Source organism: Artemia franciscana, chromosome 5, assembly GCF_032884065.1.
Source record: "Artemia franciscana chromosome 5, ASM3288406v1, whole genome shotgun sequence".
Classification (NCBI taxonomy): domain Eukaryota; kingdom Metazoa; phylum Arthropoda; class Branchiopoda; order Anostraca; family Artemiidae; genus Artemia; species Artemia franciscana.
The window spans coordinates 23,998,337-24,025,732 of record NC_088867.1 but is presented as its reverse complement, the minus strand read 5'-3'; the positions used below and the strand labels follow the sequence as shown (position 1 = coordinate 24,025,732).

Below are 27,396 nucleotides of genomic sequence, written 5' to 3'. Positions count from 1 at the left end.
GCAGTGTGGTCTAAAAAAAGAGTACCCAACTTATGGTATTAGGTCGAAAATACATTGTATACATGGCGAAATGAGACCAATCGAGTGAACAACTATAAACTCAATATTTCGTTTGCAATTAGAAGACACAGAAGTCTTTGCCACCTTCATTGGAAATTTGTTTCACTTTTGGTCAAAACTAAAGAAGGAAATTTACATCAAGACATTGAATGAACTTTTTCAGCGAAATCTCTGAAAATAATCTTGAGAATAATCCGAAAGTTCGTTATTTTGTGAATGACCCGAAAAGTTATTTATTTTTTGTGGATAAATATACTAGCTTTAATTATATTATTTTAGTGATTCTACTGATGACGAGCGAGGCATCTGGATTTTTGTACCTGTTTTTTCACTGGTTAAATAAATAGATCTATCCACATTTGAAAATTTATTTGTTCGTTAAGAAAACTCAATTGACGATTGTGGATGCATTAGTGCGTTGTTGAAAAAAATCAGGTGAAACAATAGATCCCTGTCTCACTCCATTATAAACTGGTAATAAAACATAAATATCACACAGGCCAGGAAACTTTTAAATTAGGTTAAACTAAGATCTGACAGAACAAGGGATGTTGTCAGAAGAAAATAACGAAACACCCTTAATATGTAAATTCTGGCTTGTGTGCTTAGTGAGATTAGTGAAACCAAGCTTAGTGATCTTACATGGATAAATGCAACATGGATCTTATCTATATTTATTCAGTATGGGAAGGAAAATGGCTTTCCACCAAGGCCGTATCCAGGGGGGGGGGTAAAGGGTTTGAACCTCCACCCGAAATGTTTGTCTGACTCGTAAAAACGTAACAAGAATGGAAATCAAAAAATTATGCGTTTTTTTTAGGTTTTTGTTTGTAATACCCTCCCCCCCAAAAAAAAATCCTTGTGAAAAACATCCCCCCCCCCAAAAAAAAAAAATCCTGGATACAACCCTGCTTTCCACACAGGGATTTCTCTTTTTGTTGCTTTTTAATGAAGGGAAGGATTTTCTTCTTTTTTTTTTTACGAAAATACAAAATAAAGATAATTTTATAAATCTAGGAAAGGAATAATATAGAGTCTACGGCCCCTAGAATACTAAATATTAAATCGAGCCATATTAAAATCCACCAAGCTTCAGTTGTATCCGGAGTTAAGTTTTTTGATTGAAATAGGTGACAGTTTGACATAAACTATGGTAATTCTTAATCTACTAGGAATCAAAATTACAAGGTCGCTACCTCGTCTGAACCCATTTAAATCTTACCTCTATCTGACCTGTATGGGAAGCAAAATATGATAAGGCAGCTTCCGAGTCTGAGTCTTCAACAGGTTTCAATAAGGCACTCATTTCTTTATTATGTTTTGCCAATTTGTGACATAGAATGTAGAGGTTGTGACCCATTTCTTTGAAGCCTGCTCCATGCAAACCTTCCTTATGGCCCTTCTGATAGGCTGCCACAGCTGCTTCAATCTGAAATTATACACCCTTTAAAATCCAGATTTAGTTGGGTATGTTCTAATCAAACGAAAAACTAATGTGAATTAAGTTATTTTCGCAAGATCGAGTTGAATGGGAGATTGGAGTCGGTTAAATGAGGTTCAGTTAAAAGGTAGTGAGTTGAATGTGGATGACTTAGATTGGTTCGAAGTGAATTTAGGTTGAGCTGAAAAGTTACCGTTTTTAACCATAGTACCTACCTTGTAATATAAAGAAAAAACTTCTAAATGAAAAAAGTACAGCAATAACAATGTTTAACTTGAAATCAGGAAAAGCTTTTCAGCTTAAAAAAGACTATACTGAATTATGAAAACACCATCGAAATTAGAATTTAACGTTATAAATTGTAGACGCAAGGTGGCTTAAAATATCGCAAATTTGGGGTTCGGCTCCTAACTAGTGTTATTTGGGGTGAAATTATGTTTTTTAAAATTATGAACATTCCACTAAAATTATAACTTAATATTATAGTTTGTACATGCGAGATGACTCGAGTTTCCACGAATTAGGGGTTCAACTTCTAACAAGTATTTCTTGTGGTAAATTTCACTGAAACTACAATTTAATATTATTAATAAAAGTTGTAGACGCGATATGACCCAAAATCCCAAAAATTTGATTTTTCCCAAAAAAGGAAACGATTTTTTCCCAAAGAAGGAAATTCCATTGAAGTTGTAGCTTAATGTTATAGCTTGTATATGTGAGACGGCTAGAGTTCCACGGACCTGCAGTTTAACTTCTAATTAGCATTTTTTGTGGTGGATGTATGATCTTTCATGATTATCGAAATTTCACTGAAATTGCAACTTAATATAATTAATAAAACTTCTAGACACATTATGACCCAAAATTCCAAAAATTTTAGGTTTAGTTTCTTACTAATATTTCTAGGGGTAAATCTACGATTTTAACCTAAAAAGGGAGATTCCATGGAAGTTGTAACTTAATGTTATACCTTGTATATGCGAGATGGCTAGAATTCCCACGGATTTGTGGTTCAACTTCTAGCTAGGATTTTTTGTGGTAAATATATGATCTTTCATAATTATCAAAATTCCACTTAAATTGCAACTTAATATTATTAATAAAACCTCTAGACGCAATATGACCCAAAATTACAAAAATTTGAGGTTTGGTTTCTTACTAATATTTCTTGGGGTAAATCTACGATTTTTTCCTAAAAAAGGAGATTCCATTGAAGTTGTAACTTAATGTTATAGCTTGTATTTGAGAGACGGCTCGAGTTCCCACAGATCTTGGGTTCAACTTCTAGCTAGTATTTTTTGTGGTAAAAATATGATCTTTCATAATTATCAAAATTCCACTGCATTACAAATTAATATTATTAATAAAACTTGTAGACGCAATATGGCGCAAAATCCCAAAAATTTGAAGTTTGGTTTCTTAACATTTCTTGGGGTAAATCTACGATTTTTTCATAAAAAACGAAATTCCATTGAAGTTATAACTTAATGTTATAGCTTGTATATACGAGATGGCTCGAGTTTCCACGGATTTGGAAGCTAGTTGAGGACTTGTAGCTAGTTGAGGACTACGGACTTGTAGCTAGTTTTTTTTGTGTTAAATATATGATCTTTCATAATTATCAAAATTTCACTGAAACAACAATTTAATATTATTAATAAAAGTTGTAGACGCAATATGATCCAAAATCCCAAAAATTTGAAGTTTAGTTTCTTATTAACATTCTTGAGGTAAATCCACGATTTTTTCCTAAAAAAGGAAATTCCATTGAAGTTGTAGCTTCATGTTATAGCTTGTATAGCCGAGATGGCTCGAGTTACCACGGATTTGGGGGGTTCAACTTCTAGCTAGTATTTTTTGTGGTAAATATATGATCTTTCATAATTATCAAAATTCCACTTAAATTGCAACTTAATATTATTAATAAAACTACTAGACGCAATATGTCCCAAAATCACAGAAATGTTAGGTTTGGTTTCTTACTAATATTTCTTGGGGTAAATCTACGGTTTTTTCTAAAAAGGATATTACATTAAAGTTGTAACTTAATGTTATAGCTTCTATAAGCGAGATTGTTCGAGTTACCACGGATTTGGGGTTCAACTTCTAGCTAGTATTTTTTGTGGTAAATATATGATCATTCATAATTATCAAAATTCCACTCAAATTGCATCTTAATATCATTAATAAAGCTTCTAGACACAATATGACCCAAAATTACAAAAATTTGAGGCTTGGTTTCTTACCAATATTTCTTGGGGTAAATCTAAGATTTTTTCCTAAAAAGGAGATTCCATTGATGTTGTAACTTAATGTTATAGCTTGTATATGCGAGATGGCTCAAGTTCCCACGGATTTGGGGTTCAACTTATAGCTAGTATTTTTTTTTTTTTTTTTTTTGGTAAATATATGATCTTTCATAATTATCAAAATTCCACTGAAAATGCAACTATTATTAGTAAAACTTCTAGACAAAATATGACCCAAAATCTCAAAAATTCGAAGTTTGGTTTCTTACTAATATTTCTTGGGGAGATCTACGCTCAATTCCAAAAAAAAGAAGATTCCATTGAAGTTTAAAGAATATCTTGCCCAAGATTTATCTAATGCGTATTATTGATTCAACTTTCAATTTAGTACAAATAAACCCCTTATCTATACAGATTTCATATAGAATAATTCTGTTTCTTAAGCCCTAATGAGCACAAAAAAACATTTAATATATACAGTTCAAGGTATTTTACCTCGCAAAGTAATGATTATATTTGCAACATAAGTAGTAATTAGTGATTTACTAACTTCTCAGTAATGTGTGATTTATTCTGATATGCAAGATTGCTAATTTACGGTCCGGTTTGTCAGTAGAGATGAATTTTTATCTGTATAAATGTGATTTAAAATATATGCAATTGAAAATGTGGCATACAAAATATGAAAAATTAAGAAGAACAAAGTTAATTCAGAAAGAATAGAAAGTGGACATCTGAAACATCCGAGTATATTGTACAGCCTCCATGTTTAGACTGAGTAGTTGTCAAACCCCGAAATTGGTTTCAATAAATCTCTCCCGTGGATATACGACCCTCCCAACTAAAAGGATTAAAATAGGGCAATGTTCAAGGTTTTATTATTAATACCATATTTACACAGCATATTAAATTCCAGACAGAGACAAAACTTGACAGAGTCGGGAACAAAAAACACTTAACGCATAAATTTAAATTAATCGTACCCCTGCTAATATTCCACTTATATAGATCTAAACCAAAATCTTCAATTTTCTATTTCAAACTACCCTCAAAAATAAAATGCAAAATAATAGGTAATTCATCTTTTCAGACTCCTCAGCACAAAAAAAAAAAAAAAACTAAATTCCAGAAGTTTTACTATATTTATTCAAAGCATCAACAGGGGAAAAGAGACCAACTCCTCCCAAACACGCCATACAAAAAGAGGCGTACAGATGTATGTACAAGGACATATACATACTTATACCAATATACACATACATATATGTAAACATACACATACTAATTAACAAATTACCCTTTCATTAGGCATCCTTAATTTTATTCTTAGTGTTGATAGGGGAAAAGAAACATCAAATACTTTGAACATTTTTATGCCTGGCAAGAAAGGTATTAAAGCCTACACGCAGGGGAGCTTCGGACCTTTGCTCCTCATCTATTTTTATCGAGTGTCACTTTTCATTATTGTCCCAAAGTAATGATAGTATAATTTATATAATATAACATAATAAAATTTATTTAATATAATAATAATAACTATATTAAGATATATTATAAAGGCTATTTCATCGGTGCATTAAGGATGACAATAAAAGCGAGCTTTAACTGATTTTTATGGATTTTAACCCATTCTTGCATATATTTACTATTTCTTTATTGTAAAGTAGGAATTAAAAGAAATATTGGTAAAGGATAAAGATGAAACACGTTAAGTTACTTAAATTGATAAAATCAGTTTAAATGGACTGTCCCCACTGTCTAATAAATCCCCACTGTCTAATTATTATCACTTTAGGCTTTCATTTCCACATTTATTTGCTTCCATTTCATATCAATTTTCGTTTGTTTATTAGTAATACCTTACCTAATCAAGGTACCTAAGTAATACCTTACCTAATCAAATATTCCCAAAATCCTTTTAGAAAGGATCGTAGCTATACAATTACTGTCCATTTGAACTTTTCCTCTGTATTCATTCGCTTTCATTTCATGTTCGTTTTCACTGATTTATTAGTAATAGGATACTAGTGAACCTATTCAAGGATACGTAAATATTCACAAAAAAACTTTTTAGACATAATTCCAGCTATCTACTTAATATCAGTTTAGGAGTTCATTTCTGTATTCATTCGCTTTCGTTTCATATCTGTTTTCATTTATTTGTCAGTAACAAGATTACCTAATCAACAAGTGGTAACCTAATAACAAATGAACCTAATGAAAGATAGGTAAATATTCACAATAAAAAAACTTTTCAGAAAGGATCCCTGCTGTCTACTTACTATCTATTTAGGCTTTCATTTCTTTATTCCTTTGCTTTCATTTCATATCTATTTTTGTTTATCTAGTATCAACAGGACACTAAGGCTGTTTTCAGGGGAAGGTGGGGGGAGGGACTCCAGTGAGCTCTACTCCAGAGCAGAATTCACTTTTCCATCAGATATGAATTGCTATCAGAGCAAAAAAGGAACTATCCTCTGTGGACGTCTATTTTATACGGAAAAAGACGAAAAAGACGATACTAGATACGAAAAAGACGAACAAATTGGACTAATCGCTTTTCGAACCAATTTTATTTGACTTTTTACTTTAACATTTTCTTCGACTGATAAAACTTTTAGGAATCAGCTCAAACACAAATTCCTGTAACTTGGTGTTTCATCTATTAAGCTCAGCCAGCTTCTTCAAAAATTTTACTGAAATCTTATCAATGACATCAATTCACGAAAATTAGAGAGAGACGGACAATTTTTTTCTCCATGAAAACACGAAAAAAGAGTGTTTTTCAACGAAAATATCCAATTCAAAATATATTTATTTTTTTAATGGGGATGGGTATAAAAATCAAGGGGGAGCACCCCCCCCCCATTGACGCCATTGGACCTTGTCACTGATTAGCCTGTATAATTTAGTAAGGAAATCAGCAAAAAATGACGTGTATTATCACATATTACTTACCATCTGTTTGGGGTTCATGTTGCCTAAAATTCTCTCAGCATTCTCCGTATCTGTTCGACTTTCCATAATGGCTAATAAGAGTTTAGAGGCATTATTCTTCAATTCTAAAATTTTGGTTTGATCTACAAGTACATTAATATCAGCTGTTAAAAGGCCAACTACTATGTCTAAGCCATTTGATTCATGCATTGCTATACAATTCTGGTTGTCATGACAAGGTCCCTGAAATTAATAAATATTAGTATTAAGAAAAGAGGTAGTATTAAGAAAACAATAAGCTGTACGAAAACTGTGGTTGAATCCCACTTTCTAGGACTATAATGAGAAAAAGGTTGAAATGGCTAGGGCACGTTCTGCAGATAAAAGATTAAAGATGCCAAAGATTGTCCCTTTCGGCCAACCGTCTAGGACTAAACGGAAAGCACGTCGTCTGCGGTTGGGGTGGGAGGATGTCATAAACAAAGATTTAAAGGAAATTCGAACTTCCCGGAAGGGTGTAAAGACGGAGGCTTTGAAAAGAATGCGATGGGGGAGGAATGTGCGTAGTTGCGTTGGCCTCAGGCGGCTTAGTGCTGCGGTGAGGTGTTAGTAATGGTAGTAGTAGCATGGCTCCAACCCTATGCTTTCTCAAGGTCAGATCACAACTTGCACTTTACTGAATAAAAAATAAATGAATGTACATTGTCAGTTCAATATACATACATTCTTTCAAATCTTAATAATTTTTCATTTATCAAAGTTATAAAAGTGAAAACATTTAAATTCATTATTTTTTTTTAGCAAAGTGCAAGTTATGTTCTGGTCTTGAAAAGGCATAGGGTTTGTAAGCCCTACTCAGATTAATTTCTGCTCGTTTTGAGTTTGACTCGATTATTTATTGTAATTTCTGTTCGCTTTGGGTTTCATTTATTTATTGATGCCGATTTGTGGTAGTTTTATGCTTGGTAGATTATTTGATTCTATTTTTACTCAGTTTTAGTTTAATGTAGTTCTTTACTTTTCTTTGAAAAAATTATTCAGTGGAAATTTTTTTTCTTTAATTAATTCAGTAAAAAAAGAGACTCTTTATAAATAGGGAATGAATGAAATACAGAATCAAAAAAGAAAAAATAAATGAAGCACAGAGGGGAGTTTAAATAAAGAATAAATGAAGAGACAATATCGTTGCACTACAAATCCAAGGGCGTTGCTCATATCTTCGTAGCATTATAAGAAAGGTAAATTAGATTTTTAATCATATGTAGACATTGATCGATAAAATAAGTTATGTAGCCTATCAAATCAGTCAAAATAGTATATAGCCTACTTCACCCTAGAAAAAAAAGCAAAAAAGGTAGAATTAAGAAATTTATTCTTGATGAGTTTTTCTCCTCGAGGATTTCCGATCAATATGAATCTAAAAAAAAAAAAAAAAAAAAAAAAAAAAAAAAAAAAAAAAAAAAAAAAAAAAAAAAAATAATACAGCCAATAAAATCAAACTAAATATTTTGTAAAAATTAAGGGAGACCATGTTCTTAAAACAAATGTGAAAGAAATGAAATAAAAGGGATGATAAGGTTTTTAACCTATTTTTTATTTGAGGACTTAAACCTTGATATAGAACTATATACCTAAAAAAACAACCATATTACAACAAAGTAATAGTTAATGCGTAGCTAATCGAATTATGCAGCTAATAAAATTAAGCAGAATAGTCTCTAGACCATGCATTATTATGCATCCAGGAAAGAAATAATCCGAAAAATAAATCATGTTACCTGACAATACTCCGTGAGGCTTTCAAGAGTCTGATTAATCAACGATATGTTCTGCTTGTTTATATAAAGTGCAAGGAGGCCAAGGCTACCAGTTGTAGAGCCACAGATACAGTCCAAAAAAACTAGAGTCTCTGATATAAGGTTGTAGTTGTTTTTGCTATTTTGTGTCCTTAGAAAGTTCTGTAAGAGAAAAAATTCGACAAAATGAAATTTAAGGTTAACTGTTAAGTTTCGGATCAGTTACGAAGCTGTATTTTCGGAAAATTAGTTACAACATACCAAACCGTCTTTCAGAAAAATCACAAGCTAAGTGCTGTAATTTCGACGTGATGATATAAGAGTAAGACGAGAAATTATGAGTAGACAAAAGGAAGAGTAAAACGAAGTAAGAGAAAACAAAAATGAACAAAAACGTAAAACAAACGAGATAAGAGTAAATAAAAGTAAGAGCAAACGATCAGACAAAAGTGAAACAAAGCAACAGCAAACAGAAATAAATAAAAGAGTAAAAGAAACAAATTAGAGCAAACAGAGGTAGATAAAAGAGTAAAACACGAAAATAAGTATATATAAAATAAGACTAAAAGGCCAGACAAAAGAGAAAAAAACAAGAGCAAAACAAGTGAAAAAGGACAGAACAAGAAAATAAGAGAAGATATTAGAACAAACAAAAAGAGTGAAGTAAAATAATAGCGGAAAAAGTAAATAAAAGAGTAAAACAAAAACATTAGAATAGATAAAAGTAAGATAAAAAGAGCAAACCAAAAAGAGTAAAGTAAAATAAGAGTAAACAAAAGTAAATAAAAGAGTCAAACAAACAAGATAGGAGTAAATAAAAGTAAGAATAAGGAGCAAACAAAAGAGTAAAACAAACAAAATACGCCGAAAAATTGGCTTTTGGAATTACGGCTTGTTTTGTCAGAATTCAATCCGAATGTCACTTCACCCCACATCCAAAAGCAAAAACAAGTAAAAACAATTTTCGATATCGTGAAAAATCAGGGCATAGACGGTTCTAATACTTTACGAGTTTGTTTACTAAAAATTCTACGACAAAGAAAGCAAAAGAAAGCGGAACTAAGGGGAAAACTTAAGACATTTCAGGAAGCGACACAGACTCAAAGGCTCTCCTGCATAGAGCACAGGGACAAAATCTCCAAAAAAACAAAAAATAATGATAATAAAGATAGAATTACCTATACTTTCATGATTTTCAGAGGGCATGATTTTTTTTTAAGAAGAAGAAGACGATAAAAGCAAACGTTACCTTAATCTAAGGAACTAGGACGAGGGGCGTCAATTGCCACCCCCTCCCCTTCAAAATTTAAGACCAAACTATTTTTTGTATTTTCATTGAGAAATCTAGAGAAAAGTTTTCCCCTCTCCCTTGATTTGAAAATTAGCTTTGTTTCGTGTGATGATTAAATAAAGAATCAAAGAAAAATTCCTGTTCGCCTCTACAGTTTCCTGAACTGACGCCCTACGAAACAAAGAGAGATGGATGGCAAATCAAACATGCATGCACATACACAAAAACAAAGTAACGCACAGATACAGTAATATTCATAGGCATGGGGATGGAACCGAAAAATTAATAAGGATGAGCATATACGTCACACAAAGTACAAAAAAAACGAAAGTGGGAAAAAAGGGAAAAACACAAATTTTGCTGAGACTGCAGTTCTGCCATGTTTTTCTTTAGTTAGTTGGCTTGGTCTGTGTTTCGGCCCAACACTTTCCACTACCTGTTCATCCCTAGTGAATCAAACCGTGAAAAACCTAAGCGTCGCTTATGGAAAAACATCCCAAAACAAAAGCCGTTACAACCGCAACGGTTTGTGCATGATTTATAACGCTTATTTCGCCCCTGTGCTTTTGTTTTTATCAGACATGGCTTATCAGTTGCGTAAGAAAGATCATCATACTCTACGTGCGGCTTATTTCAAATATTGCAAATTCCTCCTCCAGCTTCCTAGATGGCACCGAAATAAAAAAAAAAATAATTGCTCGATTTGGTTTAATAGATGTGCCTTCTCAGATTTGGTCTTCCAGTGATGATTTATGTAAAAATACTATCAACTTTATTCACGTTTACGACCCTCTGCAGCCTTTTTTCCTTACTGATACTGGCTAATTAGTCCATGTTGTCTTTTGTTAGTTTGAATTTTTTTTCCTTCGCTGTTTCTCGTTTTTGTTTTTGTTTATTTATAATACTCCGTACTTTGTGTTTTTTTTTATACTTTTACGGGTAATAAAGTCCATTCATTCATTCATAGAAGATAATTTGGAAATTGTAAAACAAAAACGAAAAGAGAAAGATGGCTAATTATAGATCTATGCTCACATACAAAGACAAAGTATGATCCACACACATGAGTAAGCGTGCGCACAAGATCAGATATATACATATACACAAGGATGAGCGCAAAAATCTAACAATAAACAGGAGGATTTTGTACGAACTTGATATGAAAAGATAAACAGATAAACTGCAAAAATATTCATGCTTGGATTTCTTACAAAGGAGGTGTACAAATCAGAAAATGCTGAATACAGAACAAATAAAGGAAAAAAGTAGCCTTAAGATAGTACGCTGATAAAAATATTAATAGTTGAAGATATCGGTTGGAATTCCCACAAAGGAGTTGCAAAAGTCTCAAAATACTGAAGGCATAACAAAGAGATGAAAACAGCTAAAATAATAATTAAACAAAAGAAAAAACTGAGCTCATAATAAACAGGAAAAAAGAGAAAAAGTGTTCATACTTGAAGATCTCGGTTGTGATTCTCACAAAGGAGCTGTAAGAATCGCAAAACAGGTCCCATGACATTAATCTTAGGTGGTAATTCGACTGCTTCTTTTCCTGAGGAGTCAGAAGGGTTTTCTGCAAGTAAAAAGAATCAAGAGTTGAGTACAACAGGAGCAGACCAACACAAGCAAATATATCTCGCAGATAATAAATGTGTATGCCACCGTATCATGTTTGCAGATCCGTTATGATTATTGCAGGCTATTAAGATCGTGACAGGAGCGGAGCAACACAAGCAACTATAGCCCTCGTTTTCAGACCACTCATATTCAACACGAGGTTCGACACGAGTTGTGCAGATTATAGTTTTGAGTGCCTTGTATGTGAAACACAGGTAAATGTCTTCTCAGAACCCATGTTCAACCATGCTATTCTGGTGTGTTACAGTTTTGAGAAACCCGTGTCCAGCACACTTGGAACCCGTAAGATGATTAAATAAAAAAAACAAGTTTTTTGAAATGAAAGTAAGGAGCGACATTAAAACTTAAAACGAACAGAAATTACTCCGTATATGAAAGGGGCTTTTCCTCCTCGACACCCCGCTCCTTACGCTAAAGTTTTTTATTGTTTTAAAAAGTAGAGTTGCGAGTAAGAATCAAACGTAAAATTTCAAATTAAGAAATTAAATTTTTTAATTTAATTTCTGAAAGTTTTTGAATTAATGCATGTCTGATTTTGGCTCTCCGTACATAAATTATTAAAATGAAATTTGCATTTTAATTCTTTTTTTGGCTAAATGGCTTTCTCTTAGTTTTGATCAGACAATTTTGAGAAATAAGGGGTGGGGAAGGAGATCTAGTTGCCCTCCAATTTTTCGGTTACTTAAAAAGGCAACTAGATCTTTTAATTTTTAACGAACGTTTTTATTAGTAAACAAAATACGTAACTTAAGAATTAACTTACGTAACAAACTTTTATATTCTTATATTTTTGATTATATATATGAGAGGGTTGGTCCTCTCGTTAATACCTTGCTCTTCAAACTAAATCTTGTTTTGTCCCAATTCTTTAAGAATGACCCCTGAATCAGAAAGGCCGTAGAATAAATAGTTGAAATTACTTAAATTTTTTTAGCATAAAAAGCGAAGTATTTATCTCCTCCTAAATACCTCGCTCTTTATGCTAAAGTATTTCTAGAACCCCTCATATGCGTAATAATCTCTGTTTAATTTTTAGTTTTAATGCTTCTCCTTACTTTCAATTGAAAAAACTTTTTCATGTTTATATTTTCATTGTTTTTTTTTTATAGTAATGCTAGAAAGTCCTGCGCCCTTTTCATTGAATTTCTCTTCCCCCATGAAATATTCCTCCAAGGAAAGATCCTCCCATATAGCCCCCTCCCCTGAAACCCACACCCAAACAAAAAAATCCCCTTGATAACGTCGGTACACTTCCCAGTAACTATTACTGTATGTAAACATTGGTCAAAGTTTGCAACTTGCAGCCCTTCCCCCAGGGACTGTGGGGGGTAAGTCATCCCCAAAGACATAGTTATTATGGTTTTCGACTATGCGGAACAAAATGGCTATCTCAAAATTTTGATCCGTTGAATTTGGGAAAAATGAGCGTGGGAGGGGGCCTAGGTGCCCTCCAATTTTTTTGGTCACTCAAAAAGGGCACTAGAACTTTTTCTTCCGTTAGAATGAGCCCTCTTGCAACACTCTAGGACCACTTGGTCGATACGATGACCCCTGGAAAAAAAAACACAAATAAACACGCACCCGTGATTTGTCTTCTGGCAAATAATACGAAATTCCACATTTTGTAGATAGGAGCTTGAAATTTCTACAGTAGGGTTCTCTGGTACGCTGAATCTGATGGTGTCATTTTCGTTAAGATCCTACGACTTTAAGGGGGTATTTCCCCCTATTTTCCTAAATAAGGCAAATTTTCTCAGGTTCGTAACTTTTGATAGGTAAGACTAAACTTGATGAAACTTATATATTTAAAATCAGCATTAAAATGCGATTCTTTTGATGTAGCTATTCATATCAAAATTCCATTTTTTAGAGTTTTGGTTACTATTGAGCCGGATCGCTCCTTACTACAGTTCGTTACCACGAACTGTTTGAAAACTCTTTATAGTTTTGCTGGATTGAACACGATGACCATGGAAACAGTTTTGTCGAACCTACAGAAGACACGCTTCAAACCAGTACCTGAAAAAAAAAACAACTTATATCTCGCGGATAATAAATGTGTATGCCACCGTATCATGTTTGTAGATCCATTATGATTGTTGTAGGCTATTAAGATTATAACAGGTTCGGAGCAACGCATGCGATGATATCTCACGGATAATAGATGCATATGGTCCCGTATTACAGATGTGCTATGATTATTATAGGCTGTTATTTATAAGGTCAATGTGTAATCAGAGAGCTTCTGGAATATGATCTGTGTGTGCCAAGTAATCGTCCAACTTTGTAACCGCATTCTTCTTTCTTTTCTTTTTTACCTGTATTAAGACTATAAATATACTGTAGTTAACGAACATCCCAAAAATACTTTATTTTCGGATATAGAAAAGTGTATGTCTTCTTGCTTATTTTTCATGTTATTAATCGTCTAGATCTTGATAAAAATCAAAATAAAAAATTATTGAGCAAAGGAAATAAACCATAACTTTTTCTGTTTGGAAATCAGGATTTCCAATATTATTTCCCAAAAACTATTAAGAGATACAAAAATTTTGCTTGGATCTTCGAAAAGATCCAAAAGATTTTGGATATGAAGTTCTATCAGTATTCCAGTTTATTTGATTTCTAAGCTTCGATTTCTGGGGCATTTTACTTAGAAAGAATATAGGGGATTCGCAGAATCAAAACTTATAAATAGAAAAGGTCCCAGGAGAAAATTTATCTATGGAAAACCTTAATAGGGTAATATCTATTCATCCGCCTTGTAAAAAATTTCTACTTTGAATAGGAAATAAGTTACCTCTTGGATATCTAAAATGGGAAGCGTCATGACAGCCATGGAAATTATTTATAAGTGAACCAAGCAATTTTGTATACAAGAAAGTTTATACCGTATTACGATCTTTTTTTTTTTTACATACTTTGTACTAACTTTTGCAGCTAATATTCTTATTGCGCTCTACAAATTCGCTTTCACAGTGACTACCCCAACGCTTCACAATAAATTACACGTTTTTTTTATCCATAAACTTACCCCATTACGCACAATCGATTATATCGTTTATTTTATTTTTTATTTATTTTTTTTAAGAAGAAGATTCAAGAAAAAAATTGATAGTATTGCGAAATGTTTAACACAAATGATACAAACGATTGGTTACTTTCGTGCATATAAATTACTATTTAAAAGGAAAAAGGCAATCTTTAATTTGTGTGGTGCTGGGATAGAAAAACTTCAATAAATGATTCAAAAATATTTCCTCTAAAAATATGCAACGGTATCCTCAAAATTTGTCAGTTAGCCCACAGAAGTTCATATTTTACAAATCAAAGTTATTCTCTACAGCAGATTCTTGGAGAAAATATAAGAATTTTTAGACGAAAGTAAAACAGTTCAAAATAGGGATGAAACCTTCTTATTGACAGTGAATAGATATAAAATTATTTAACTGGATATTTCGAACACATATACAGTGTTCATCATCAGCAGTAAAACTAATGATGCTAGTTTTACTGCTGATGATGGACACTGTATATGTTCGAAATATTCAGTTAAATAATTTTATATCTATTTACTGTCAATAAAAATGTTTCATCCCTATTTTGAACTGTTTTACTTTCGTCATGGAAAGGCAGTGTGGTCTTCGAAGTTATCTAAGAATTTTTAGAGACGCTTACGAAGAAAATAGAAAAACAAAGTCTTAAAAACTCTTGTCTAAAACTAAAGAAGAAGAAGACGCAAAAAACCTGAAATACCTTTCTTTTTCATACTTGGCTCGTCGTCAGTTGAAGGATTGGATCCTGCTCCGTATGTTTTAATCTCTGTTTGAGCTTCTCTCATTTTCCCACAAATGACCTGAAAAACAAATTTGTAAAAAACACAGTAAAAAGATGAGCATATGGTATAACCTTTACAACGTTGCCGCTACCACTGCAGCCATGACAGATAGTTTATCAGCTGCCAAAAATAACGACATAAACTTAGAAAACAGATGTGAAAGGCAGTTATGCAAAAATGTTTTTTTTTTTGCCATGATAGACAGTTTATCAGCTGCCAAAATACAAACACAACGACAAAAACCTTGGAAAAACAGATGAGAAAAACAATTATGAAAAAAAGGAAAAAAAACTAAATTGCCAAATTCCGAATCAACATTAACTAAGTTAACGTCATTATAAAACTATACACTCCTTGTTTAGATTACACATACCTAACAAATTATATATGCATCACAAATCTTGTTCAGAATCGTTTTTCTGCTGTTATTTTTTTTATGGGAATTAAAGAGAAAATTACATATAGATATATAATGCACAAATATATGTATAAACATTACACATATATTATAAATAATTATAAATATGTAAATTTAGAAAGTCTTCAACTTTGGACTAGATGACCATACAAGGCTCATTCTAAAGGTATGGTAAGTTCCTTTTACGTCTCCCCCTTAGAACAGGAATAGTGTTATTTCGAAGAAGTAGCCTTCTTCAGGCCCTTTATTTATTTGTTACGGGCCCTTAACCACCTGTTGAAAGAAGACTTACTACATTAAAAACTGAAACAATCAATGCTAAACTTCCCTGGACTAGTACAATTTTATAGTGTTTAGTTGAATGTTTACTCCGTTTTGACATTCATTTTAAATTTTCATGATTAATAGATCAATAAAAATAATAATAATGCCTATATATATAGTGAAACAATTCAAATCAATAAAAGCTTTCTAGGGGACGAACAACCTCGAAGCGACAAGCGGTTTTTGGCCCACTTTCAGGTCCCCCAAGGCCCTCCTCTCTCCCACAAGAGTATCTGGAATCCTTTTAACTTGAGAAAAATTCCCTGAAATTTTGACCAAGAAAGTCCTTTGTTTCATAAAAAAAACGAGCGTAAACAAAGTAATTTGCACTATTTATGGCCCTTCCCCCAGAACAGTGTAGGGGTCATGAATATCTAAAAATTTTGATCGAGTATCTTGGGAAGGGGCTACAGGGTGCCAGGCAGGAAAATGGTGCAAGAAGAGTTGGTTTCCGTCCAATCCCTTCCAACTCTAAAAAAGGACATGAAAACTTTCAATTTCTAGTCGAATACGTCCCCTTAAAAGTTTTTACGATCATACCTTCCACATGAAAATGCAAGGAAACAAAAGAAAAGAGGAAGGAATAATGAAGAAAGGAAAGAAAAGACAGGAAGGACAGGAAGGCAAAACATACCGGATAGGAATAATACAAGGAGGGCATCCGACTCTTTACTTGAATATTCACCATTTATAACAGATGGAACTTTTTTATAAACTTTTAACTATTTATAGACTCTCTTCATGTTATGAACCGAGCAAGAGACCTGAATATTATGTTGTGTTCTTGTATCTATGGAATATTTTTCCTAACTTTGCTCCACGAGAAACACATTGGTGTTGTACTTTTTTTTTTCTTTTTTTTTTCTTTTTTCTCGACTGTCAATTTCAGTCAGTTCAGAGAAATTGGTACTCATTTTCTTGAACCGTGTTTCTGCTATCGACTGGAAGGCTCGGTTCAAATAGTACTCAAGCTGTGGGAAGATTCCCATTGCCCAATTGTCAAATTATCTTTCGAAAGTAATCGACTAAAAAAAATTATACATCCAAAATAGGAGCATTTTCCCAGGAGCCAAAAAATGCTGACATCCACTGTTTCTCGTAATGTCAGGGTGTAATTCTCTTCAGCTTGTGATTTTATTTCTATGTTTGGGGCTGAGGTAGAGGAAATTTATGATTATCTCAGTGTTTATCAGCGAAATTTGAATTTAACTCTCCCTTTTTTGCTCTCATACAAAAACAATTTAATCCCGTCTGAGTAAAGTGTGATTTTCAGAAAACAATAGAAAAATGCATTTCAAACGGGGCACAGAGACATCCATCGAGGAGTGGGGACTGAAAATCAGAAATCTTTTGCAATTTTTAAGATGGTACCGAACAAATGGCACTTTTGAGCTGACCCATCGATTGACAAAAAAAAATAATAAAAAATACAAGTCAAATGCTTGAGAGACAACCCATTCATCTGAAGCCTAATAAAAATGTAATACCTTTAAAAATTCCTGAGCAATTTCTGGGTTTTGCAGCTTATTGTAAATACTCTTTTGTATAACAGGGTTACCTCCCTCCAAAAGAGCTATGCCAAGCTCAATGGCACTCTGAAATATGGCAGTATTTGTGCCACATTTCATGATGAGCTCAACAACGAGATCTGACGCACCCTGGCTATCTAATGTGCACTGAACTTCATGAAGGGTCTTTCCAGCTCTTCGAACCATCATACCTGTAAGTTATTACGAATTAATGGTAAGTTAAAACACACTGGAACACAATATACTAAAATGAACAAAAATCTGTTGTCCTTATTTGAAACACAAAAAAAAATAATTAATTTTTACATCTTTTCACTGAAAGGAAAATAAGTCATAAATATGTTTGTTCTTAATTGTCTTGCAACTTAAATCACTCACAGTTCTACTTCAACTGTTCAACTGAAGAAACTACTATATCTTCCTAATAGACATTACGCATAAGTTTCACTTCCATATAATAGTGTTGACCTGACGAATACATTCCATTTTGGTGTGAAGTTTGACTCACTGCCTATGCCACAGGGCATTTCTCAACTGCACAAAAGTAAATACACCAAATGTATCTTTAATAGTCGTCCGATGGTTAACCAGTGGATAGATCTTTACCAGGAGATATGTGGAAATACAGCCAGAATTCGATAGCAACTGCTGCGAGGCCGATGAAAGAGGCTTTGTAGCTAGAAGCGTTGTTACCCAATTAATGAACAAGATATTATAAGTTGCATATCAGCATTGCGGCCTTGTGTGTCAATCGAAGTGTCCAACCGCTTTGCCAACGCGGTCGTTTTTGGCACAATTTAGAAGCCCTGGTACAATGCGGTACATTTGAAAATTTTTGAGTACAATACGATATTTTTACATTTTTGATTTTACTTGCTCCTTTATTTCTCAGATGTCTGCTCAAGTTTAATCGAAAACCTTCTTCTTATTAAGACAAATTTTTAACCTGCTGTTCAGGTACTACAAACTATTTTCTTATTGGACAACCTTAGTCGGAGCGGTACAACTTACTTCAAATCATACCGTCATTGCACGTTCTGCTAACCTGTCAATGACAGCATCAACGAACACTGATAAGAGAACGCATTCCTATACGACCATTGACAAGTTTTCAGGGCGATTTAATCCACTCAAGCGAGATATCACTATCCCAGATGCTCTGTTTCCAATTGTTTCCTCTGCAATAACCCTAGGCGTAATATTTACAAGTGACTGCTCGTTTAAGCTGCATGTAGACAATATTGTGCACAAGGGTCACTATTCAATCCAGAGTTTAACAAGTATGCGCAGGTTAGGCTTCTCTGATCGTCAGCTGCTTCTGACGTATACAACCTACATCAGGCCTTTCCTCGAGTATTGTTGTCCCGTTTGGGGTCCCCAAACTCAGAACATAGCTTACATGGCAGATGAACTAGAACATGTCCAAAAACGCACTACTAGAATAATACTTGGACCCAGTTTCAGCAGCTACGAAAGTGCCTTTGAGCTCTTGAATTTGCCCACCTTATTCGATTGAAGACATGAGCTAATAATGAAATTTGGGAAATCACTATTAACAAACGAAAGCACCGATCCATACTTCCACCATCCGCATCAATCAGCAGACTATACTGGGTATTACAACAAACTAGAACCAGTCAAGTGCCGTACGAACAGATTCGCAAACTCTTTTGTACCATATTTCGCAAGAGCATTCAACAAGTGTTAATTGTAATTTTGTGGTTGTAAAAGTAGCGTAATTTAGCGTTCATTTTTGAGTGCTACGATAGCTATTTAAATAAACGAATACGAAAAATAATTTCATTGTTACGCGATGACTGTGTTACTTCCCAATATAATATACTTTGTAAAATACAACTGTGATACTTCCTAATGTTTCTGGCGGTGGCACTTTCCAAGTGTTTGACAAACGTTTGGACAATGAATTTTGACCTGATCTTTTATGAGGACATTGTGAGTATATTTTGTATGTTTGTCAGAACATAGGTTTGTATTTATTTATTTTATTCAACCAATAGAGTTCAGTTTTGGATTCACATCGAACCTAATAGATCATCATCAAAGGTGAGTGGAAGCAAGTCAACAAAAAAAGTAATGAATAGAGACATGTCATTATCTAGTAAAGTTGTCTTCCTCGGTAAATTAAACGTTCAGGATCCGATATACATCATGAATTAAGCTCAGGATGAATATAGGGGGGGGGGAGGGTCCAAGTACTCGTCTCTGTAAATAAGATTGATTAGAAGAGATATTGAAAAGAAGTGCATTACGCCAGTAACAAAGTAAGTTGGTACGAAGAGTTCAGTCTTTGATGTAAATCAAACGTATTTTGCCGTCTTCAAAAGGTGAGTGAAAGCTGTTTATGGCATTTTAAGTGGAAAGAAAATAATTTGTCGAATAAAAGTAAGGAACGATATTTAAGCTGAAACAAACCTATATACTTCCTAAGAGTGCAGCAGTCTGTTCATAGCTCTAAAACATAATATTTACAGAAAAGTGGAGGGGATGTAGAGAAAATTCGAGAGACTTTACGGAGAAGTCGAGAAACTACTCTAAATAGTACTTGAATAACTCTTAATTAAAGCTAATTTTTTTGGACCTTTTTAAACAGAATTACAGCTGAAATTTAAACTAAGTAAAAATGAAACATAAAATTCTTGTAATTGCTCAAAAACAATTTAGGTAGCCAATAATTGAATTGCAATCCAACGGGCGGAAAATCGTCTTTTTTTAGTTAAATGTTTTATAGTAAGAATGCCCGCTTGTTCCCATCATATGGCCTGTATGTCAAATAATTTAGTGGAACATTATAGTTCAACAGGAAGTCCAATTTTAAAGGCAGAATTCTATAGTATGAGGAACTCATCTTCATCCAAAATTCTATCTCCTGAACGCCAAATGCTTTTTGATGTATCGCTTGGCCTGATATCTCCATTTTACATCCAATATCCTGAAAATCCCATTTACCGCTCAATATAATATGAAATAAAACTCTCATTTTTATTTAATATTTGAGAGGATTTGAACTGGATCCTCATCCGTAGGCTCCGATATAGCAAAAACTCATTAATATTTTAAGGGAGCCCCATATTCGGTTCCCTAACTCCCTCTTTCTCCTTTTTTCTCGGACTTTCTCTTCACCCTCTCTTTCCCTCACTACCTATCTCGTTTAATCCGAGAGAGAGAGAGAGAGAAAGGAAGAAAGAAAGAGAAAGAAAGAAGAGAGAGAGAGAGAGAGAGAGGAGAGAGAGATGAGAGAGAGAGAGAGAGAGAGAGAGAGAGAGAGAGAGAGAGAGAGAGAGAGAGAGGAGAGAGAGAGACGGAGAGAGAGAGACGAGAGAGACGAGAGAGAGAGAGAGAGAGAGAGAGAGAGGGGGGGGGTTAATGAAATCACGTAAATAGAACTTAAGTATAGTTTGTACATACCACCTGGGCCGGCAATTTTCTTAGAATCTGTTGTCTGTGATTGTTTGTTAGCTTCTTTTGGTTTGTTCATGACTTCTTTGGGCTTGCCAGGGATTTTTTCTGTAGGTACTATCTCTATATCAGATCCTAAATACTTTTCAATTGCAGTTCTTCTTAGTCTTCTTCCCTGAGGATAAACAATAATAACAACAATAGAAAGGAATAGCCAATATATATTTACGTCATGATGACTAAGGTACAACTTAGCTTATTCACTATACAATTTATAGTTATGCTATAACTTATACTTATCAGCTTATGACACCATACAACTTAGCTTATTCAGATTTGGGAGAAAAGAAGAAAAAAAAAACAGAACTAGAACAGGGAAAATGACACTTTAGGACAGATAAACACACTAAAAAAATATCCATTATTTTTGAATAGCCTTTTTTAAATCTGCAGTTCGGTTAAGGAGTTTTTTTTAGGAATTATTAAAAAGTGGAAATATGCAGTAAGATCGCGTAGTCAAACTTGTCAATCACATACCCATTTGTTTCACTCGTTATCGCTATTGGGGTTTTCCCTAAGACACTGACCGTAGATTTTTACGAAAAAGTTGTATGGGTCTAACCTCTGCAGTTTCACAGAAAATGTGGACCTTCAGCTACACTACTGAAAACGAAACGGTATTTTGGAAGCTGTGTATCATCATTGCTTGGAGCCATAAAGGATGATGTTTGGTTTTTCTTAAGCCAGAGCCAACAGTACGTGAGCTGAAGTGGAAATATACAGTCTGTGTTAGAGAGCTGTTCCAAAAAGCTCCTATTTTTTTGAGCCAAGCATATGCCTTCAAGTGGAAAACTCCATGCAAATAGCTTAAGATATACCACAGCTCATTTGCCGCATCATCAAAACATTTACTTTAATAATAAAAACAAGAGCCAAGAGCTAATATGGCACTTGTGACGAGGTTGGAACCTAAAATTAGACTCGGTACTAGAGTTATAGATTTCATCTTCCTAGCACGTCAAAAAGTTCTGAACTCACCAAAGCACTAGAAATCCCTCCAACTCCCCCAAAGAGGTCGGATCCGGTCCGCTTATGTCAATCATGTATCTATAACTTGTGCTTATTCTCGAACTCACCAAAGCACTAAAAATCCTCCGAACTCCCCCAAAGAGAACAGATCCAGTCCGGTTGTGTCAATCAGGTATCTAGAAGCTGTGCTTATTCTTCCCATCAAGTTTCATTCCGATCACTCAACTCTTAAGTGTTTTCCAAGATTTTCGTTCCCCCCCCCCCCTCCATCCCTCTGTGTTCCCAGATCCAATCCGAATTGAAAATCAAGCATCTTAAACATGAAATCTCTCTATATATCAAGTTTCATTAAGATCCGATCACCCATTCGTTAGATAAACATACCTCAATTTTCACGATTACCCCTCCCTTCAGCCCCCCCCTAAGATGGTCGAATCAGGGAAACGACTGTTATCAAGAAAATATGGGCACGTCCCTGACACGCCTACCAATTTGCATGGTCCTAGCACGTCTAGAAGCACCAAACTCACCAAAGCACTGGAAATACCCCCTCCCCCAAAAGAGGGCGGATTTGGTTCGGTGATGTCAATCACGTATCTAAAACTTGTGCTTATTCTTCCCATCAGTTTTCATCCCGACCTCTCCACTCTAAGACATTTCCCAGGTTTTCAGTTTCCAGGATTTCTGTTTCCCCCTCCAGCCCCCCCCCCCCCCCCCCCCATTGTCCCCGAATCCAATCCGAATTGAAAAAGAAACATCTGAGAAATGAGATCTCTCTATATATAAAGTTTCATTAAGATCCAATCCCTCATTCGTAAGACAGACATTCATCAATTTTCAAGATTTCTCCTCCCTCCCCTCTCCCCTCAGATGGTCGAATCAGCCGAACGACTGTTATCAAGTCAATTTGTGAGGTCCCTGACACGCCTACCAATGTTCATCGTCCTAGCACGTCCACAGCAGCACCGAACTCGCCAAAGCACTGGAAATCCCCCCAACTCTCCCAAAGAGAGCAGATCTGGTCCGGTTATGTCAATCATGTATCTAAAACTTGTGCTGATTCTTCCATCAGCTTTCATCCCGATTTCTCCCCTCTAAGACTTTTCCCAGATTTCCGGTTTCCAAGATTTCTGTTTCCCCCTCCAACCATCCCCGTTGTCCCCAGATCCAATCTGAATTGAAAATGGAACATCTGAGACATAAGGTTTTTCTATATATCAAGTTTCATTAAGATCCGATCCCTCATTTGTAAGACAAACATACCTCAATTTTCATGATTTCTACTCCCTCCGCCCCTCAGATGGTCGAATCGGCGAAATGACTGTTATCAAGTCAATTTGTGCAGGTCCCTGACACGCCTACCAGTTTTCATCGTCCGAGCACGTCCAGAAGCACTGAACTCACCAAAGCACTGGAAATCCCCCCAACTCCCTTAAAGAGAGCAGATCCGGTACGGTTATGTCAATCACGTATCTAGGACCTGTGCTTATTCTTCCCACCAAGTTTCATCCCAATCACTCCACGCTAAGCGTTTTCCAAGATTTCCGGTTCCCCCTCCAACTCCTTCCCATATCACCGGATCCGATCAGGATTTAAAACAAGAGCTCTGAGACACGAGGTCCTTCTAAATGTCAAATTTCATTAAGTCTCGATCACCCATTCCTAAATTAAAAATACCTAATTTTTCCAATTTTTCCGAATTACCGAATTGCCCCTCTCTTAAATAAAACTCTCCCAAAGAGAGCGGATCCGGTTCAGTTATGTCAATTACGTATCTGTGACTTGTGATTATTCTTCCCACCAAGTTTCATTCCTGATCCAACCCCTCCCAGTGTCACCGGATCAGGTCGGGGTTGAAAATAAGAGCTCTGAGTTAGAGGTCCTTCTAGATATCAAATTTCATTAAGATCCGATCACCCACTCGTAAGTTAAAAATACCTCATTTCTACTAATTTTTCCGAATTAACTGCAAGCTATAAATACTTGGTAAATACCAAATACAATAAAAATTAAGATAACCAAAAAAGGACCATTCCCTCACGGGTCCAAGAGTGCTACCATCTACTGACCCTATCCATTGTTTGGGATTTCACAATAAAAATTAAGATAACCAAAAAAGGACCATTCCCTCACGGGTCCAAGAGTGCTACCATCTACTGACCCTATCCATTGTTTGGGATTTCGTTTGAGTTTGTTATGTCATTTAATAAGACTGGGAGTAAGGCAGAGTAAGGGCATGGCACATACCTCTTACACTTACAATCATCTGTGATGCTAAAGAAATTTGCTGTTTTCTTAGTAGTTTATCAAAAGATAAACAACATCAATTTCAGTCATTAAAAATACTTTGCTGTTCGTTGGCTTGGACGTTAACCTTTAAAACAAATAGAGCTATTTTTTGATGAAACGGAACAAAAAAGCGTTACATCTGATTCAAGAAATCAATTCGTCACTATCACCTGACACAGCGCCACCCCAACTCCTAGTTGGTGGGGCGCTTCGCTCCCGGTCGTCATTTATATTCCCTGTGTCCCGGTCGTCATTTGTGTCCCGGTGTCCCGGTATGTAATTTCATCAGTTGACAAACATGACGTCAGTCGGCAAATAACATCATGACGCATACAGCTCAATCCTTATAATGACGTCAGTCGACAAACATGACGTCAGTCGACACACAAACATGACGTCACTCGACACACAGACACACCGACAACTTATTTTTATATATATAGATAGATAGATGTCCCGGTTTCCCGGTCGTCAATTGTGTCCCGATGTCCCGGTCTGTAATTTCGTCAGTCGACAAACATGACGTCAGTCGACACACAAACATGACGTCACTCGACACACAGACAACATATTTATATATATATATATATATATAGATGATTGCCCTTGAGCTTTGTTGATGGTGATTGCTAATCGAACATTCCCTGTGTCCCGGTCGTCATTTATATATCCCCCTGTGCCCCCGGCGTCCCCGTTGTAGTTGTATCCCTGTGTCCCGGTCGTCATTTATATTCCCTGTGTCCGGTTGTTATTTGTGTCCCGGTGACCCAGGCTGCAATTTCTTTTTGAGTGTCCCGGTCGTCATTTATATTCCCTGTGTCCCTGTGTCCCGGTCGTCATTTGTGTCCCGGTGTCAAGGTCTGTAATTTCGTCAGTCGACGAACATGACGTCAGTCGACAAACAACTTCATGACGGCATTATGCTCAATCCTTACAATGACGTCAGTCGACACACAATCATGACGTCAGTCAACAGACACACACAAGCAACTTATTTTTATATATATAGATATATATAAATATATATGAGCCACGTGCAGGAAGGAGCATGAACGTATGGAATGTCTTGTTTTATTATGTTTTAATCCAATATTTGTTTTATTTTTAAATTTCAATTAATCAATTTATTAACTGTATTATTATTTATTAGTTTTTAATAGATTGATTTGTTTTAATTTATGGTTGCTCCACAGAATTGCTATTGGAGGCAAAGAAAATTACCATTTTTTTCTCTTTTAATGAGCTTGTGAAAGCTTTGCTCTTTTATTCTTATTTTGTGTGTCCTCAACAGGAGTATTCCTTAAGGTAAAACAAAAATTATTATTTGAATTTATCTCTTTTGTTTATTAGTTAGATTGTGAGTGTGCTGTGAATCCGTAATTTCGAACCAAATTGAACTGAACTGAATGCGGTGTCAAGCCAGTACAGAATAAAGTTGTCTTTCAGTAAATACAACGTATTTCGAGACCATCTTGAAGGAACGTTTCATCATTTATTTTTGAAAAAAAATTTTTCTCGGAGCATACCATTTTAAATCTTGAAAGAGTTAACAACTACAGAGTTTGATCAATGGCAAAGAAACCAAACCAAAGTGATACTCCCCAAACATTTTGTCGACAAAGTCGCTACAACATTTGCTACAACCAAAAGTTGCTATAACACACTATATTGTCAAAGTAACTTAAATCTAGAATTTTTTCGAACTTTCTTCAATTATCATTCTTCTACAAAGCAACATTCTTCTATTATCTAATGTTATGTTTTCTAAGTTGCATTTAAGGTTTATTGTCTCAAATGTCTAACTAATATTTTTATGAGAAAATTAAAGCCATGTATCTAGTTTATGCTGAGTAAAAAAGGGAAATGAAAAAGCTTCCCTAGTGGGAGAATTGCATTTAATAACGTGGGATTTACTTTTATATTATATCTAAACGGCCTTTTCCTAGATCAGCCCCCTTCTCTACCTCACATTTCAAAGTGAAACCCTGCTTATTTTTGTGGGTGATAGGACTTGGGCAATCCTGGTCAATTGTCTCAAAAATTTAAAGTATAATTTTACAGTGACAAAAAAAGAGAGAGAGAAAGCGTAATGTGAACTGAAATGTGAACCAGTAACAAAATCCATTTCAGTTAGCAATTATCATTCTATTATAAATGCCTTCCCAACTTAAGCAAGACTTAGCAGCTTCCTTATTTATCATTACTCATACTCCCTGCCTATGCAACCCATCCTTCCTGCCCGAGTAAAAGTATTTTATATCACCTAATTTTATATTTCCTACCCATTCTATGCAAATAATATGAAGAAGCGTGAGAAAATAGAAACTTCCTAATAACGGTTAGTTATCGGCAACTAATGGGAGTTTGAAACCTCAGGCTAAATTTATCGAATTTTTTTAATAGATCAAGCCATTATTCTAAACTAAAAACAATTTGATACATAATTTTAAATTTTGAACAGTTGACTGGGAGGGAAATTTACTCCTCCCTGTGAAAATTCCTGATTATAAGGATATTAAAACCTTGATAGGAAATGCAACTGACCTCTTTTCTAAATCTCGATTTCAATGCCATCATTTCTCTAAGGGAAATCAAGACCCTGAGACAAAGTTTTTCTTCTTGAGTTTCAAAAATCTTCTTCGTATGGGCAATCAACCTGTATAAATAAGTTCAGTAAACTATGATATATAGAATCAATACGACCTTAAATATGGCTTAAATCATCAGTGGAAACAAAACAAATCTATAAAGGGGGGAGGGAAGCAAATATTTTGAGTGAAGAAATGTATGTTGCATCAAAAAGTGGCTTGAAATAATATATTCATAAATTTGTTTCTGAAAACAGTTAGAAGCTAAGCCACAGCTGAATTTAAATTTAACAAAATACAAAACAACCAATCAAAGCGCATTGGAATACAACTTAGGCATTTTAATAGTTTCTGATTTGAATGAAGTCGCATATTCTAAAGTTTAAAATATATAGGAACCATTTTTAAAATTAGATTGACTATGCTAAAAATAATTAAAAACAGATAAATTATTTACCATCACTAAAAAATTGTATTTTTATTTCCTCTTCTTTTTTTTTACCTATAACTAGAATCAATAGGGTAAGTCAACCATAAAACAAAAATAAT

The 27,396-nt window shown here is 34.6% G+C and overlaps 1 protein-coding gene across 2 annotated transcripts in view; it reads right to left on the bottom strand.

The window, feature by feature from the left end:
* LOC136027136 (inositol 1,4,5-trisphosphate receptor-like) overlaps positions 1-27,396 on the bottom strand; it is a 206,347-nt gene that overhangs the window by 37,511 nt on the left and 141,440 nt on the right. For both annotated transcript variants that reach the window (XM_065704102.1, XM_065704101.1), the window contains exons 27-34: positions 26,804-26,915; positions 20,951-21,116; positions 17,483-17,715; positions 15,172-15,271; positions 11,232-11,350; positions 8,466-8,645; positions 6,709-6,930; positions 1,283-1,489 (exon numbers count right to left, since the gene is read on the bottom strand). In XM_065704102.1, coding sequence (XP_065560174.1) covers positions 1,283-1,489; positions 6,709-6,930; positions 8,466-8,645; positions 11,232-11,350; positions 15,172-15,271; positions 17,483-17,715; positions 20,951-21,116; positions 26,804-26,915 — 1,339 coding nt within the window. The remainder of the gene's footprint in view (positions 1-1,282; positions 1,490-6,708; positions 6,931-8,465; positions 8,646-11,231; positions 11,351-15,171; positions 15,272-17,482; positions 17,716-20,950; positions 21,117-26,803; positions 26,916-27,396) is intronic.